Here is a 14,448-nt window from a genome sequence, read left to right as displayed (position 1 = left end):
TACAGTTCTATGATGTTATTTTGGAAACCATTAATACGACTGCATGTGCTTTTGAATCATAAAGTCCCGCCCACACCCAGTCCCACCTTGCACCTTATCTGCACACACGCACACCAAACGGCTGTGCTCGGACACGCAAAACTAAACAGACACAAACACACTTCCTGGGAGAGACTGGGTGGCACAGTACACTGCTGTGTTTGGGCGTGTGTGTGTGTGTGTGTGTGTGTGTGTGTGTGTGTTACCTGAACAGCACAGCCTAATATCAGCAACAAAAGTCTTTTCAGTTCCTCCATGCTCTTGGCTGGTGGGAATGAAACACAGAGACATGCTGTATATGAGAAAGATTCATATTCAACACTTTTTTATTTAAAAAAAGGGTTTAAAAGTGCTTCATATGAGAAATCATAATACACCAGGATACAAGGGAAAACAAGTACCTACAAGACAAAAAGCTTAATTAAAAATAATTTTAAAAAACACAGCAAGCCTTTGAACATTATATTTGAAGAATGATCTGAAGGTTGATGCTGATGCCTGAGGCAGTGTTACAGGACACCATGCTCCTTTCACTGCTGACTACACAATCGCCATTGTCCCCTTTGATTAGCGATAAAAACTGAAAGTGACATGGTTTTGAACTCTGCATAGGTGCAGCCAATATCGCAATACTCTTTTCAATTGTGCACTATTACATCAGACACAATGACTCAACAGTGACTCCGGTCTCAGGAGATGCATGTTTGCATTGATGCCATGGCAGCAGCATCAGAAACAAAGAAAAACTACATGAATTAGCATGAAAACTAATCTAGTATGGTGCAGGTCTTGAAAAAAGTAGGCAACCTTAGAATGGAAGGATGGTAATAAGTGACCCAACCTGTTTTTTTGCCGTCAGATATTTGATTATGAGTGTATTACAGGTCTCTATTTAAGTAAGAAGGTGTTGGAAATACGCATGGTTAACAGTAGGTATACTGTGTAGGACTTTGTATTACCTGATATTGGATCCTTGGCGATGCAGAGTATGTTGGGAAGGGGCATGACTACGAGCTGCTGCAAGTTCTCCTGTAACACAGAGAGGGAGAGAACAAAGAAATTATAATCGTACAGTGACAATAATATTTGTGCAAAAGACAATGTGACTGACAAACAATCGGGCACAAAAAGCTCAATCAATAGTCGACTTGGGGAAACAAAAAACCATAAGGGTGGTTCCTTGTTAGAATTCAACTATCTGTTAACTTCTTTCAAACTCTTATCTCATACAAAACTGTATAAGGGCTTGACAGATTCTGGATTTTGTAATAGATAATATTCTATGATGGGGAAATTGAATTGCCTTTTTGTGGGTAGGTATTTATTTTCTTATATAAACACATCAACATTTACATAAAGATCTTGTTAAATTTGGTTATTAAAGAATTCTGACCAGGATAAGTTACAGAGTTTCAGAGAGATGTTTTACCATGTGTACAGTGAACTTGCCATTTCTCTCTGCTGCACAAACTATGCCATTCATACTGCGATGTTCTTTTAGCTTGTTAGCTTTGGACTCAAATAAGGGTCACTAATATTTTTAGGTTGTGAAATGAGGTTCACAAAATATTCCACATCTTGTATTGATATATCATATTGCACATACCTGCACAAATCTGAATTCGCAAAATTGTTGAACCTAAAATGCTCACAAATTCAAGTGAATAAAACATGTTTTTTTGAATAAAACATGTTTTTCTTAAAACAAGGTTGATTTAATTCGGACTTATAGCTTCTACAGGTTCATGTTCCATCGTTTCACAACCACGTAGCTCGTGGTGAGTCCACAATAATCAAAATGTCAATGGAGAAAATGAATGGGATTTTCACTTCCGGAACTGCACTGTTGCACTCTATAGACTAGCTAATCTGCACGTTGCCCACTGGCCCTCCAATCAGATGGAGTCAAATTGTACAATTGTCCTCTCTCTGATTGGCTAAATCCTTCCCATCTGCTAAACTTAGCCTAGCTAATGCCAATGCGAGCCAATGCTATGAATTTTGACAGGGACGTTAGGAGAGCACTACGGCCACAACAGCTCATGTTGTTGTGGCTACTGGAAGTTATTTTATGTGAAACGCCAAAATACAAATCAACCTAAAGATAAATTGATCAATGAACTGTTGTTCAAGACTACACAAACGTTTTATGAAGTTACTTTTTTTTATGAAATGCATGTGAATACCATTGCATTCCGAACATTTTGCCTGCGTCTACTAAGAAAGGTAAACTAAGGTTATGGGATACTGCCGTCTTGCTGTGCTCACGATAACAATGAGAACAGATAAGGATAAAAAATATACAATAAGTAATGTTGAGTATTTCAGGCTTTAACTGCTGCTCATTTATTGTGTTCTACAGTGAGACGCAGTGTGGAAGCAGAACTGACAGAACCTGCCAAATGGCGTTTTTACAAGACCTGCTCAACTTTGGTCCAAACACATTCTGTAAAAAAGAATCAAAGTCCATCCACTAACTGACCCAGACGTGTGTGTCACAGTACATGATTTCGTGTGTGCATGTGAGTATAGGCAAGCGGCCAACAGGAAACACCCTCCTGTCGACAGAGAGAGAGAGAGAGAGAGAGAGAGAGAGAGAGTCAGGAAAGAACCACCCCACTAGGAGGGAATGCTTTCCATTCCAGAACATCCTCTCCTGTCTCCCACACACACCTGATAGTCGAGACGGACCAAGAGAATTCCACACCAACTAAAACACACTTAATATTTTCTTAATAACTGCAATGAGTCGAGATGCGATCACAGAATCCAAAGCATCAGAAGAGGCATGGGTAAAGTGTGTTGTGTGTTTGGTGAGTGTGTGTGTGTGTGTGTGTGTGTGTGTGTGTGTGTGTGTGTGTGTGTGTGTGTGTGTGTGTGTGTGTGTGTGTGTGTGTGTGTGTGTGTGTGTGTGGTGTTAGATCTGGGTGTTTTGTGAGGAGGGAAGTGACTGGCAAAGCAAACATCTGCACACAGCTTCGCACGATAAGGAAATATATCAAAGTTCAAATGTGAGGCGGTGCTGTTGAGATGGAGGGGAAAATAAACAACATTCACGTTTCTTAAATGTTTCTATATGCCTGTGTATATGTTTGGCAATAATCAAAACTTAATGAGATATAGTGCACCGGTCTAGAGTGTCATCTGCAAACCAGGCAAATAAAAGAACTATCAGCTTACACCACAGTTCAACTGGTGCTGAGCGTAGAGGTAGAGCATTACCTGCAGATACTGTTACACTGACCTACAAACCAGGGCGTATGTGTAATGAGACACCATGCATGTCTGGCTAGTACAGTGTGCATTAAACATGTGGGCTGGCTACCAGATGTCTTTGAGGACTTGCGCTGAAACACACTGACTTACACAAGTTATTGTTGTTTGTTTCACCCAGAGCCCTGACAGACGGGGTCAATGACTTCCCTGAACTACACACTAAATATACTAGGAAAGAGGCACCGGAGTCACATTTTCATCACACACGTGTTGGTTTTCACTCAGCCGGAAAACACATGAAACATAGAAAAAGCGTGTTGCTCTTCTTAGGGGCCCAAATATGTTGGTGATACCAGAAGGAAAAGTCCTGCTGCACTTTGAGGGAATCAAAAAGGGTGAGGCCATACACAACACAGCACATAATTATACTGTAGGATTTAAAGCTCGCCGAAGCAGAGAGTTGGTGTGGCGCTCAGAGCGTTGTCGGCAGAGGCTCCTCAGCAGGAGGGCAGTAGTGAACACAGACTGCTCTGCTGGGAGCGACACAGCGATCAGAAAACGGCCTGGATGCCCCGGAAATGTGTTTGCACAGTGGTAGAGAGCACTTGTAAAGAACAAAACAAAGGAAACGAAGGGTCATCCCTTGACTGTTACGACACAATGTCAACCTCAGCTCCAAAACCACCGCTGCTCTGCCCCCACGTCTGATACGCTATATTTTAGCAGTTGTAAAGGACGTAATTTAAAAACACAAAGGTAGTATCAGACACTTCCAAGTCAACATAAAATCCTCTTCAACAACTTTAAAACTAAATTTAAACTCATGCAATGACGCTATAGTTTTATTTTGTGATAAACTTTGTGGAAGACCATGATTTATAGGTTGGCGTGCAAACCAAAAGTCTGCAGTTTAATTTCAATAAACCACACGGGAGCAACTTTCTGCAGGTCAGACACAGACGGAGCTCAGAGCAGGACCAGGCTCTGTGTCCGCTTTGTGAAGTTCAGTTCGTTACTTTTGACTCATTTTTGACTTTTGACGACTGTGCAGGATTGTTTTATGTGTGTGTGTGTGTGTGTGTGTGTGTGTGTGTGTGTGTGTGTGTGTGTGTGTGTGTGTGTGTGTGTGTGTGTATATATATATATATATATATGTACTGTAAATACAATTTTTGTCCACAATAATTGTATCCACGTCATGTAATACTGGTAAATCCATGAGAGGAAGTAAAGAGAAAAGCTTTATTAACGAATAATTTGGTGCTTCCAGTCGAAGATTATGGCTGTAATGCCACATCTAAGGTTGGCGCTAACCACCCAGTGGTTCATTATAGATGAGACAGATAGGCTAACTCGTTTCTCTCTGGCTTACATCACCTGAGCACCCAACCATTTACACAAGATCATACATAAGACTGTGAATGAGGAGAATATCAATGTCCTCAGAATGTCTGTATACTATACTACATATAACTACATTGCATCCGATGTAAATGGTATAGTCTTATTGACCACTCAAAGCGCTTTAGAGTACAGCTGACGCACGCACGCACGCACGCACGCACGCACACTTCTATATTCTATATCTAACACTTTTTCTACAAGACCTGCATCTCATCCACACACTGCCAACTCAGCCTTGAGGGGCAACGTGGGGTTCAGCATCTTGCCCAAGAACACGTGTTGAGTGGACGAGACTCGAATCAGCGACACTTGATTTGGGGGCGACCCACTCTTAACTTCTAAGTGTGTGTGTGTGTGTGTGTGTGTGTGTGTGTGTGTGTGTGTGTGTGTGTGTGTGTGTGTGTGTACTATTGATAGTGGGGATCTATAGATATCCTCCTGCAGCAACATCACCAGCAGGATCAAACAGTTAATATTGACGAGGGATCAATACAGCCTTCTACACTGACCTATTTCTCACACACACACACACACACACACACACACACACACACACACACACACACACACACACACACACACACACACACACACACACACACACACACACACACACACACACACACACACACACACACACACACACACACACACACACACACACACACACACACACACGGCCTAAATCCATGGCACAGTGACATATTGGGTTCCCATTTCTAATCCAAGATCAATAAAATGGTGGCAGCGAACAGAAGATCTGATTTTCTCTGAGCCGCTCAGCTCAACGTTGCACAAACTCTCTCCACCTCGAAACAGAAATGAAAACCTGCTCCTCTCCAACTGAACAGTTATCCTCTTGCTTCCATCAAGCCCCATTTATCTATACAGCCAAACATCATATCAAACAGGCCTACAAGACATTCAGAGTGGAGAAAGCATGAAATATCCCAAACTACATGAATATCTGTTCGTGAGGATCAACGTGTTAGATGCCAAATGGGGATGTGACGTCTGGATAGAGATTTGTATATACGATGAAAAAGCTTTTTTCTGTGCCTCACACTTTGGTTGAACGAACAACATAACAATAACATATTAAACTTAATTCCTGCTGCTTCATTTTGAATGAGCTGCAGCTGATAGTGATGTGTACGTTGACACTACGCAGCTTTTTCTAAAAAGAAACTAGCATCATAAAGACTATGCTTTAAATAACTTACTGACAGATTGCGTGCAGTAGGCTTTGCGTCACAGACTGAATTGAATGCAGTACTGGGCTGAGATTACAAGTGCACCCCCCACTCCCTCTCATTCAAACACACATGTACCAGAGTTTACAGGTCCCCTCGTGTCCCGGCTGTCAATAATCTGCATAATTTAATATGAAGTCTTCCACATTCATCTCTGCATGCAAACTATAATTTATAGTGGGTTCTGCTATGAATGCGGTGGATACCATTTCTTTATACTACATCACCACAACCATTTCTCCCTTAAGACGAGGCTGCAGGACCACTAACAACATGGTGGACCATAGGAAAGTTAAAAACAGAACGGATATTTAAAAACGGGGGTACGTGAGTAAGGTCGGGTTCAGTATATTAAGGCAAGTTTTCTGGGAGACAAATCAAAAAGGGAACACTGCTGTCTAATAACCCCACAGTTAGATGTCACACAAACAATACACACACACAAACCAGTGGTATCTGCTACATGTAGCTGGTAGTTGGTGGGGCCGTAAAACTTTGACAACAACTTTGACCCCACCAGCATACACACAGAATATCACAATGTGTGTGTGTGTGTGTGTGTGTGTGTGTGTGTGTGTGTGTGTGTGTGTGTGTGTGTGTGTGTGTGTGTGTGTGTGTGTGTGTCTTTTTACGAAGTAGGCCAGAGGATATGAAGTCCAAAACATCCCACGTAGGCTAAGGGCTTTGTTCTCCAGTTCCCACAGTAACCGAGGAGTGGTAAAGCGAGAGGCGAGACAAGAGCCAAATGCTTTGACAACATATATATTGTCTGAGTGCAGACACTTGGCATCACCGACAGTGTACAGGATAGTTAGGTGATTCAGTTTCATGTGAAGGAGTTATGATGTGACTAACGTCCCTCTAGACATTTCATGTACCCGAGCATGTCACTGTGATCTTTACGCCGGCACCAGAGCTACTCCTAGGGACCCAGACGAATTCTGGGAGCTCTTTTCATTTGCTAGAATACGGTCTGGATCCCCTCCATTGATAAATGATTTCTCTCCAGCAGAAAACTTCCAGGTCCAATCACAACCGATCATCTGATAATGGGCGGGGTTTATACCACGACGCGTACGGGAGAGACTTTTGTAAACAACCATGGCTGCAGCTGATGAATGAGCATCTGACTAAAAGTAGCAGATTTTGTTGTAAATCCCCCCTTTTCTGAGATATGTTGTCATTATTTACTCGGGTACCTTGTTGGCAGCCCGTGTAGCGCAGCTGCGGGTCCTGACCTTTGTTTACATTTTACGGGTATGTTTAAACATGTTACGGGGCGGCTGTAGCTCTCTCACTGGGAATGCGTTCGTGAAGAGAGTGAGTATTGTGTGTTCTGATGCATTTCAAGGGTATTTCTGTGATATATATTTTGTGTAACCTCCGTTATGCCCCGTCATCATCACAGACATCTCCTCTGTGCTCTAGTCTGTTGAAAAATGAACCGAGAGGTCCTAGACTAATGCGCATTTGAGTATTAGTCTGACTACGCCAGGCTACTTTGGGGTAAGTATGTATGTATATATGTGTGTGTGTGTGTGTGTGTGTGTGTGTGTGTGTGTGTGTGTGTGTGTGTGTGTGAGTAAGGAGGGGCAAAGAGACACAGAAAACAGTATACTCACATTGAGCTGAAATGAAACAAGGGCATAAATAGGTTAATAGTAGGACTGCAACTAATAACTAATTATTTTCATTATCGATTAATCTTTCGATTATGTTCTCGATTAATCGATTAGTTATTTGGTCCATAAAATGGTGAAAATTTTGAATTGTTGAATTGTTTGAATTGTTTCCCAAACCCCAAGATGATGTTTTTACTTTACTGTCACAGAGGAGCAAAGAAACGAGAAAATATTCACATGTAAGAAGCTGATAGGAGAATTTTGACTGTTTTGAATAAAAAAATCGATTATCAAAATAGTTGCAGATTAATTTAGTAGCTGATTACTAATCAGTTAATTGATTAACTGTTGCAACTCCAGTAAATAGCATGAATATATACTCTTTTTTTTCAATCAGGGGAAACTGCAATAATATTAAAGTGAAAAAAGCTGGTACATAGTGGTAACCCAAAAATGATTTGTTATTTTTTTTTGCCCAAATTGCCATCCCTTAATTTTCTGTAAAATGACCAATTCATTCATTGTTCCAGTGCTTGATTGGATCGAAAAGCAAAGGACGAAAAAGAATTTGGCTTTGTATACAAAGCGTGTGATATCAGGTTACTCTCCTTTGTGCATCAAAGAAGGAACAGAAGGGAGGTGACAGACACCCCTCCTCTCTCCCCCCAACACACACACAGAGAGAGAGAATTATTGCTCTGTCGCTGGGGAGACTGAGAGGATCACTGGACCAGCCAGTGTCTGCTGGGACATTATCTAATTAGAGGAGTGCCAACGCCTTGCCCCAGCTGGATGCATGTGTGCATGTGCGTGTGCGTGTGTGTACAGAATGTATTCAGACTCATTAAATTTTACAATATATTGTGTTATAGATTTAATTGTAAATTGATAAGACTACCCTCAATAACCAACAGCTGTAGCAGATGTTCTGTGGGGACTGTGGAGCTTTGGCTGGGTCACTCCACAGTCACAGACGTGTCCTGAGGTCACTGCATTGTGCGTGTAAATATACACACCCACTGGCAAATTTTCTTCAAGGACCTCTCTGTGTTTGGCAACATTCATCCTTCCATCAACTCTGCCTTGAGTCCCTGCCCCTCCCTGTCCTCTCCCCTATAATCTGATGCAGGTCACACCATGCATCACTGTAGGGATGATACATGTATTGTCCAGGTGATGTTGCAGACCAAAGAATTGTTTCCCTAATGCTCTCAGAGTCCTTGGATGTTGTTTGGTTAACACCAAAGTAGCTTCCTCAAATCTGCCAGATTGATGCAGCGGGTTCTCTCTAGCTCCGTTCACAGGGATTATTGGGTTTTCGGTCACCACCCTCACTAGAGCTTCAACTTCTTCTTGCCCTGTTACCCGTTTGGTTGGATGGCCAACTTCCCAGAGGAGCGACTTTTTCTCTCCGCCTCCAAAGTTTCGGTGTCGGTGTGTCAGTGGAGTGATTCATCTCCTGGGAACCCTTAAAGTTTTAGAAATGTGATTTTATTTTTGTTCTCCCCACACTTTTATCACAGAGGTCTAAGGAGACTTCCTTTGACTATATGGCCCTGTTTTTGTCCTAACATGCAGTGTGGATTGGGCCTGAAGTGCAGGAAGTCAAGCCAATGAAACTGGTCAGATCCCCTCCAGCACAAAGGCCATGGTCCATAGTTCATGAGAAATGAAAAGCAGTGCCAGACCTGGAAATGTTGGCGCCCTAGGCGAGATTTTTGATCAGCGCCACCCATCAGCGTTCACAGTACATGACAAACCCAACCCATTATTTGTCCAACACTAATCACCACTTGCAATGCAAATAATTAAACATTTTAAGACATCTAAGATGTGCAATATATAATAATAAAAATATTAATGATGTGTTATTTACACATTATGAATAATTCAATAAAATTTTGAGAACTGTTAAGAAAAATTTCATCGAACCATTTTTTGACTCAATTCGCAGCTGCAACTCAAAGGCAGACCTGGACAGTTTTGGATGATTCATAATATCGTGCTGACATTGGTAAGTTGCATCACGTCATGACAGCAGACAGTGTTCATCATGTTGTCGTGACTGACAGTTCATGGGTAGTTTGTCTGTTTTTATAATAAAAAGTGTTCAGGGCTGAGGTAGAATTTGGACCCAAAATGCAGACGACCAGACTCCATGACAGTTTTAACAGGTTTATACTTCTTTTTTTTTTTAAATCGTTTTTCAAGCAATAGAGGGAGAGGATTGAGAGTGACGAAGTTGAGCAGGATCAAGGCAGCGTGAGTTCGGCAATGGTTTCCAGGCTTGGGCTGAGTTCCAGGACTTACACCTCGCACTGCCAGCCTCAGAAACTGAGCAGAACGATCAGAGAAGCGAAATCAGCTTCGGGGAAATCTCTGAACAATAGATAAACAAAGTCATAGAAGAAACTGTCCGAGTGTTTAACCACAGTCGAGACGAAACAATCTAGCTTTGCACGGGATAACGAGCTTGATCAAGAACCGGTGTGGAGCCCAGCGAGGAATCCCTTTTTCGGGGGGTTGACAGCTGCGCGCCCCTTTGCCTCCATCAGCCCGCTCTTCTGTCAACCTATACACTCGGATTTGATTGTGAGGAAGTGTGAGAGTGACGGGTGCGCTCGCTGTCGTTTCCCAGCGCAATTGTTCTTAACATAGTGGACACATTTCCTGACATTATAAAAACCACACCTAGACTCCAACGGAATCATTATGCATGCCATATTTCAGAGCACCCGTCAGAGCTACTAAGGTGCAACTTTCACTGTCTGTTCAAGTGTGTAAAACAGTCTCATCGCTGAGTTTTGTTCTCTCGCTAACTGTTCGAAGCCACTGCTTGTTTGTTTGCTCATAACTCGTAGACTTAAGGTTGTTGTTGTACTATGAAAGTGTGTGTGCATGCACGTGTGTGGCTGAGTGTGTCTGAAGGCCGGGGCATTTGACTGTGGTTAGAGATTAACCATGGCCAGATTAACCCCATACTGCCCAGAATGACCCACTTCATACTGAGAGAGCGCGCGCGCACACACACACACACACACACACACACACACGCACACACACACACACGCACACACACGCACACACACGCACACGCGCGCGCAGCAGCAGCAGCAGCAGCAGCAGATCTTTTAGTGTTAGCTTACTAATTGTGTTATTTTTTCCATTTTCTCGAAAAGATTACATTATTAGTATCAGTATTAATTAGGGCTGCAACTAACGATTATTTTCACTATCGATTAATCTGACGATTATTTTCTCGATTAATCGGTTTTCATAAAAACTACTTGAACTGATTAATCAACAATCAAAATAGTTGCCGATTAATTTAGCAGTCGATTACTAATCGATTAACTGTTTAACTGTTGTAGTCCTCATGTGCACTGGATAGTATTTTGAAAAACAAACAAAAACAAGGATGTATGTATGTATATATATTAAAGAATATCACATCTTCCGAGCATCACTGAAAAATAAAAACGTAATATCTGATAGTGTTTTTGTAGCTCACTAAATTAAACTTTAACAGCCAAACTATTTACAAACAATCAAAGGATCCTGATAGAAATTTTAAGAAACCAGCAACTTTACCCAACAACTGCATGCGAGCAGTACGGTGCCGTCACTGTGTGGGGGTTAGAGCTTACAGCAGGACATGACTGAAGCTCGGCCAAATCAACTGCATCTGAGCTCCTTATCTCAGATTTATATAAAAAAAAAAAAAAACACCACTGTGCACACGCACGCATCATATATGCCTCTGACCATCAGCTGTGATTAGCTTTGAGCGGACGATCGCATTGCATGACTGAATTTGGCATCAGCCCGAGGCAGTTTTCACTATTCCTGTGTAAAGTGACACGACAATGTTGGGCCACAAAAAGCAGCTGGTGAGTTGTATTTCTGATTCACCTGATATGTAAACTGAATGACAGCAAATGGCTTTAGCTTAGAAATTTGTATTATAAAAAGTTCCTAAGGCTCTCTATGAACTACAATATAGAAACTCTTTATGGATTTTATAATCTTTTGCCCGAGGTCTAACACAACTGACATAACTCAACTGTTTTTTTGTAAGGGTTAAGGAGGGTGGTGAGATGTTTGTCCCTTTTCCCTTTGAACACATCATTTTCTCTGTTTTCTCACATGACATTTGTCCCTGCCTCTGTCCTCACTGCAGATTAAGTCATTAAGCAAGTACACCAAAAAGGTTGAATATATCAATACAGCCGTGACTGTCTCACACGTGCTACTGTGGTTCAGGAATGTACCTCCAACTAATAAATGAAGAAAACGGTCTGGATGTATTTCAAATTTATCCCAAAAAGACGCTCATCCCATTGACCTTTTAGCTTGGCGGGGTTGTGTTGCCCAGGACCCAAGAAAGTGAGTCCTCCATTTATTTCTAACTGTAGCTGTTGTTACCGTGGCAACGATGTTTTCTCGTGAAGTGAGACAGACACACACACCATGGGAAAACTGTTCCAACAGAAGGACACACAGAGACCGATCATTGTAAGTCGCTTCGGACAAAAGCGTCAGCGAAAAGAAAGCGATTGTGACGTAAAGAATCAAACCGAGAGTAACTCAGAAACATTAGGATGAATACCACACAGATCTGATGTACAAATTGAAGGATATGCAAACATTAGCATAAAATAAAATGATAGTTGTTTTTTAATTTTAAGTATGACTGGGACTGATAACTACAAAATATTCAACATAGCGGTGTGAGCCATGGAGGTTGCCGTAGTTTATGAACTCACTGTTGGCACTGTGCATGTGTGAGCGCATGTGCGTGTGTGCGTGCGTGTGCATACCTGGTAGTACGTCCTGATTTGTCTGGTGAGAACGGTCAGGTTGTGGAGGCGAAGCGACACATCATTGTTCACATTCTTGTTCAGCCTCTGATTACTGGGACTGGGGTCACTATGGAGACACAACGCACACCACAGGAGCACGTAGATTGATGTTATTAGAGGCTATTGGAGACAAAGATCACACACACACACACACACACACACACACACACACACACACACACACACACACACACACACACACACACACACACACACACACACACACACACACACACACACACACACACACACACACACACACACACACACCTAGGGTATTGTGCTGGAGAAGGATTTATGCTCACATCAAAACATGAGGTTGTGCCAGACTTATATGCATATGAAGAGGGGGGAATGTCTGGCTGACCTACTACGACCGTCATGACGTCAGCTTCACGTTGGAGCACAATTCACTTCCATAGAAAACCCTTCTAAATATAAAGAGGCTGGAAAACAGACTTTGGTTTCGCTGGAGTTTCCTCACGATGGGGTCTTAACTGCCTGAGCTCCTGAGCTCCACACTGGCTGCGAATCAAACTTCAACTGCTTTTTATGACGAGCTGCGTTGCACTCTGTGGTCTTTGGCATGCCAACATTCATTTAATCCATGAGACATCCATGAAAGATTCACACATGCAATTGATGCATTGTCGCTCATGTCTGAGAGAATCACGGGTTACAGACTATTGTCAATCTCTTACTCTTGATAATCTGGAGGTTTCAGCGTTTCCTTGCCAACCATCAGTTTCATGAGGAGTTAGTCTGCTTCAGTGACGTCGCAGCCTCTTTTCAAGGCTTCCGCTTCGATTTTCAAGTTTCAGGTTACATCTTCAAACAGGAAGAGCTCTCCCACTTCATATGTGACATTTGAACTGTTTTGAGTGCTTACAGCACCAGCTAAAACATCAGTTTTACCTTCTCTCAGTCCATACACTCATGTGGCACTGTTTCCTTACAGCTCAATCTGTAACTTTCATTCATGTTTCTCTCAGTTTCAACCCTAAAGCAGCAGCTGTTTTTTTTTTGTTCAACACTACCTGTGAAGCTTCAAAGTTTCTTCCCTCTTGTTTTACCCTGGTACTCCATGGGTAAACATTATATACGTCCATCCCCATGTGGTCAAAAGCCTCCGTTCACAATCCCAATGTCACCATATCTGACCAATAATCTCTCTGCTCGCATTCCTCGAGCCTATCAATCATGTGTCTGCTGTTCTTTCAATAACATTGAAATTCTTCCAATTTGTCTTTCACATTATCTATTGTCCAACTCTGCTCCTCCTCCTCCTCCTCCTCCATGAAGCCTGGGGACACTCGACCAAAGGTTTCATTTAGACTCTTTATCTCCAAACTACATATTGTTCCATGTTTAATGGACAATAAACTCTCTCTGTTGCTTTGCTCAATAAATTAACTTACTCACTTCCACTTGGTTTCTCCTCGTTGACATGACGACACAGTGAGCCGAGCCATCTGTCCCGCTCCTTATCAAATGTTACATGTTCTTTAGGTTGTTCTGGTGTTTCACTGGGGATACAAGGATCTATAACAAACTAAATGATAATATCTATTATAAATAAATGTAATAAATGTTCACCTTTGAATACAAACTTCTACAGCTCATCCACACCTTCACTTGAATAGAAGTTTCTTGCAGTACCTCCAATGTAACTGCCACTCCGGCATCTTTCAGTAATTGTAACTGATGCAGTGTTTCACTTTAACCTCAATCTTTTACAGTGCGTCGTCTATTCCAAACATTTTTTACTGGAGCAAGCATGACAACTTACTTTTCCTAGTTTTATTCCCGGTCAACAAGTGAATCGACACGGTGAATAGAGGAAAACCAGACTGAATTGCAAATGCTGTCCGCAGCTCAGAGGTAATTTTCTTGAAAGGTCAGAGAGAATAATAGGTTTATGGGTAGACTGATTTACCAGCTGACTAGTTCTCTGACGGACTGATTTACCAACTGTCTCTGAGTGGCTCTCCTCTAATAGTCCTAACCTCCTCCTCTGTAACCCACTTTCCCATAAACCCCGATAAATCCCGG

General features: G+C 42.0%; 1 protein-coding gene across 3 annotated transcripts in view; it reads right to left on the bottom strand.

Annotated features, from left to right (window-relative positions):
• The window catches only part of ccdc88c (coiled-coil domain containing 88C), a 48,621-nt gene that overhangs the window by 29,979 nt on the left and 4,194 nt on the right, over positions 1-14,448 (bottom strand). For all 3 annotated transcript variants that reach the window (XR_004785286.2, XM_035609899.2, XM_035609901.2), the window contains exons 3-5: positions 12,355-12,463; positions 999-1,068; positions 246-304 (exon numbers count right to left, since the gene is read on the bottom strand). Coding sequence is in view for 2 of the 3 variants with exons in the window: in XM_035609899.2 (XP_035465792.2) it covers positions 246-304; positions 999-1,068; positions 12,355-12,463 (238 nt within the window). In the remaining variant the exon portion in view is untranslated. The remainder of the gene's footprint in view (positions 1-245; positions 305-998; positions 1,069-12,354; positions 12,464-14,448) is intronic.

Source organism: Scophthalmus maximus, chromosome 15, assembly GCF_022379125.1.
Source record: "Scophthalmus maximus strain ysfricsl-2021 chromosome 15, ASM2237912v1, whole genome shotgun sequence".
Lineage (NCBI taxonomy): Eukaryota > Metazoa > Chordata > Actinopteri > Pleuronectiformes > Scophthalmidae > Scophthalmus > Scophthalmus maximus.
Note: the sequence above shows the minus strand (reverse complement) of the source record. Positions and strands in the feature narration are given on the sequence as shown.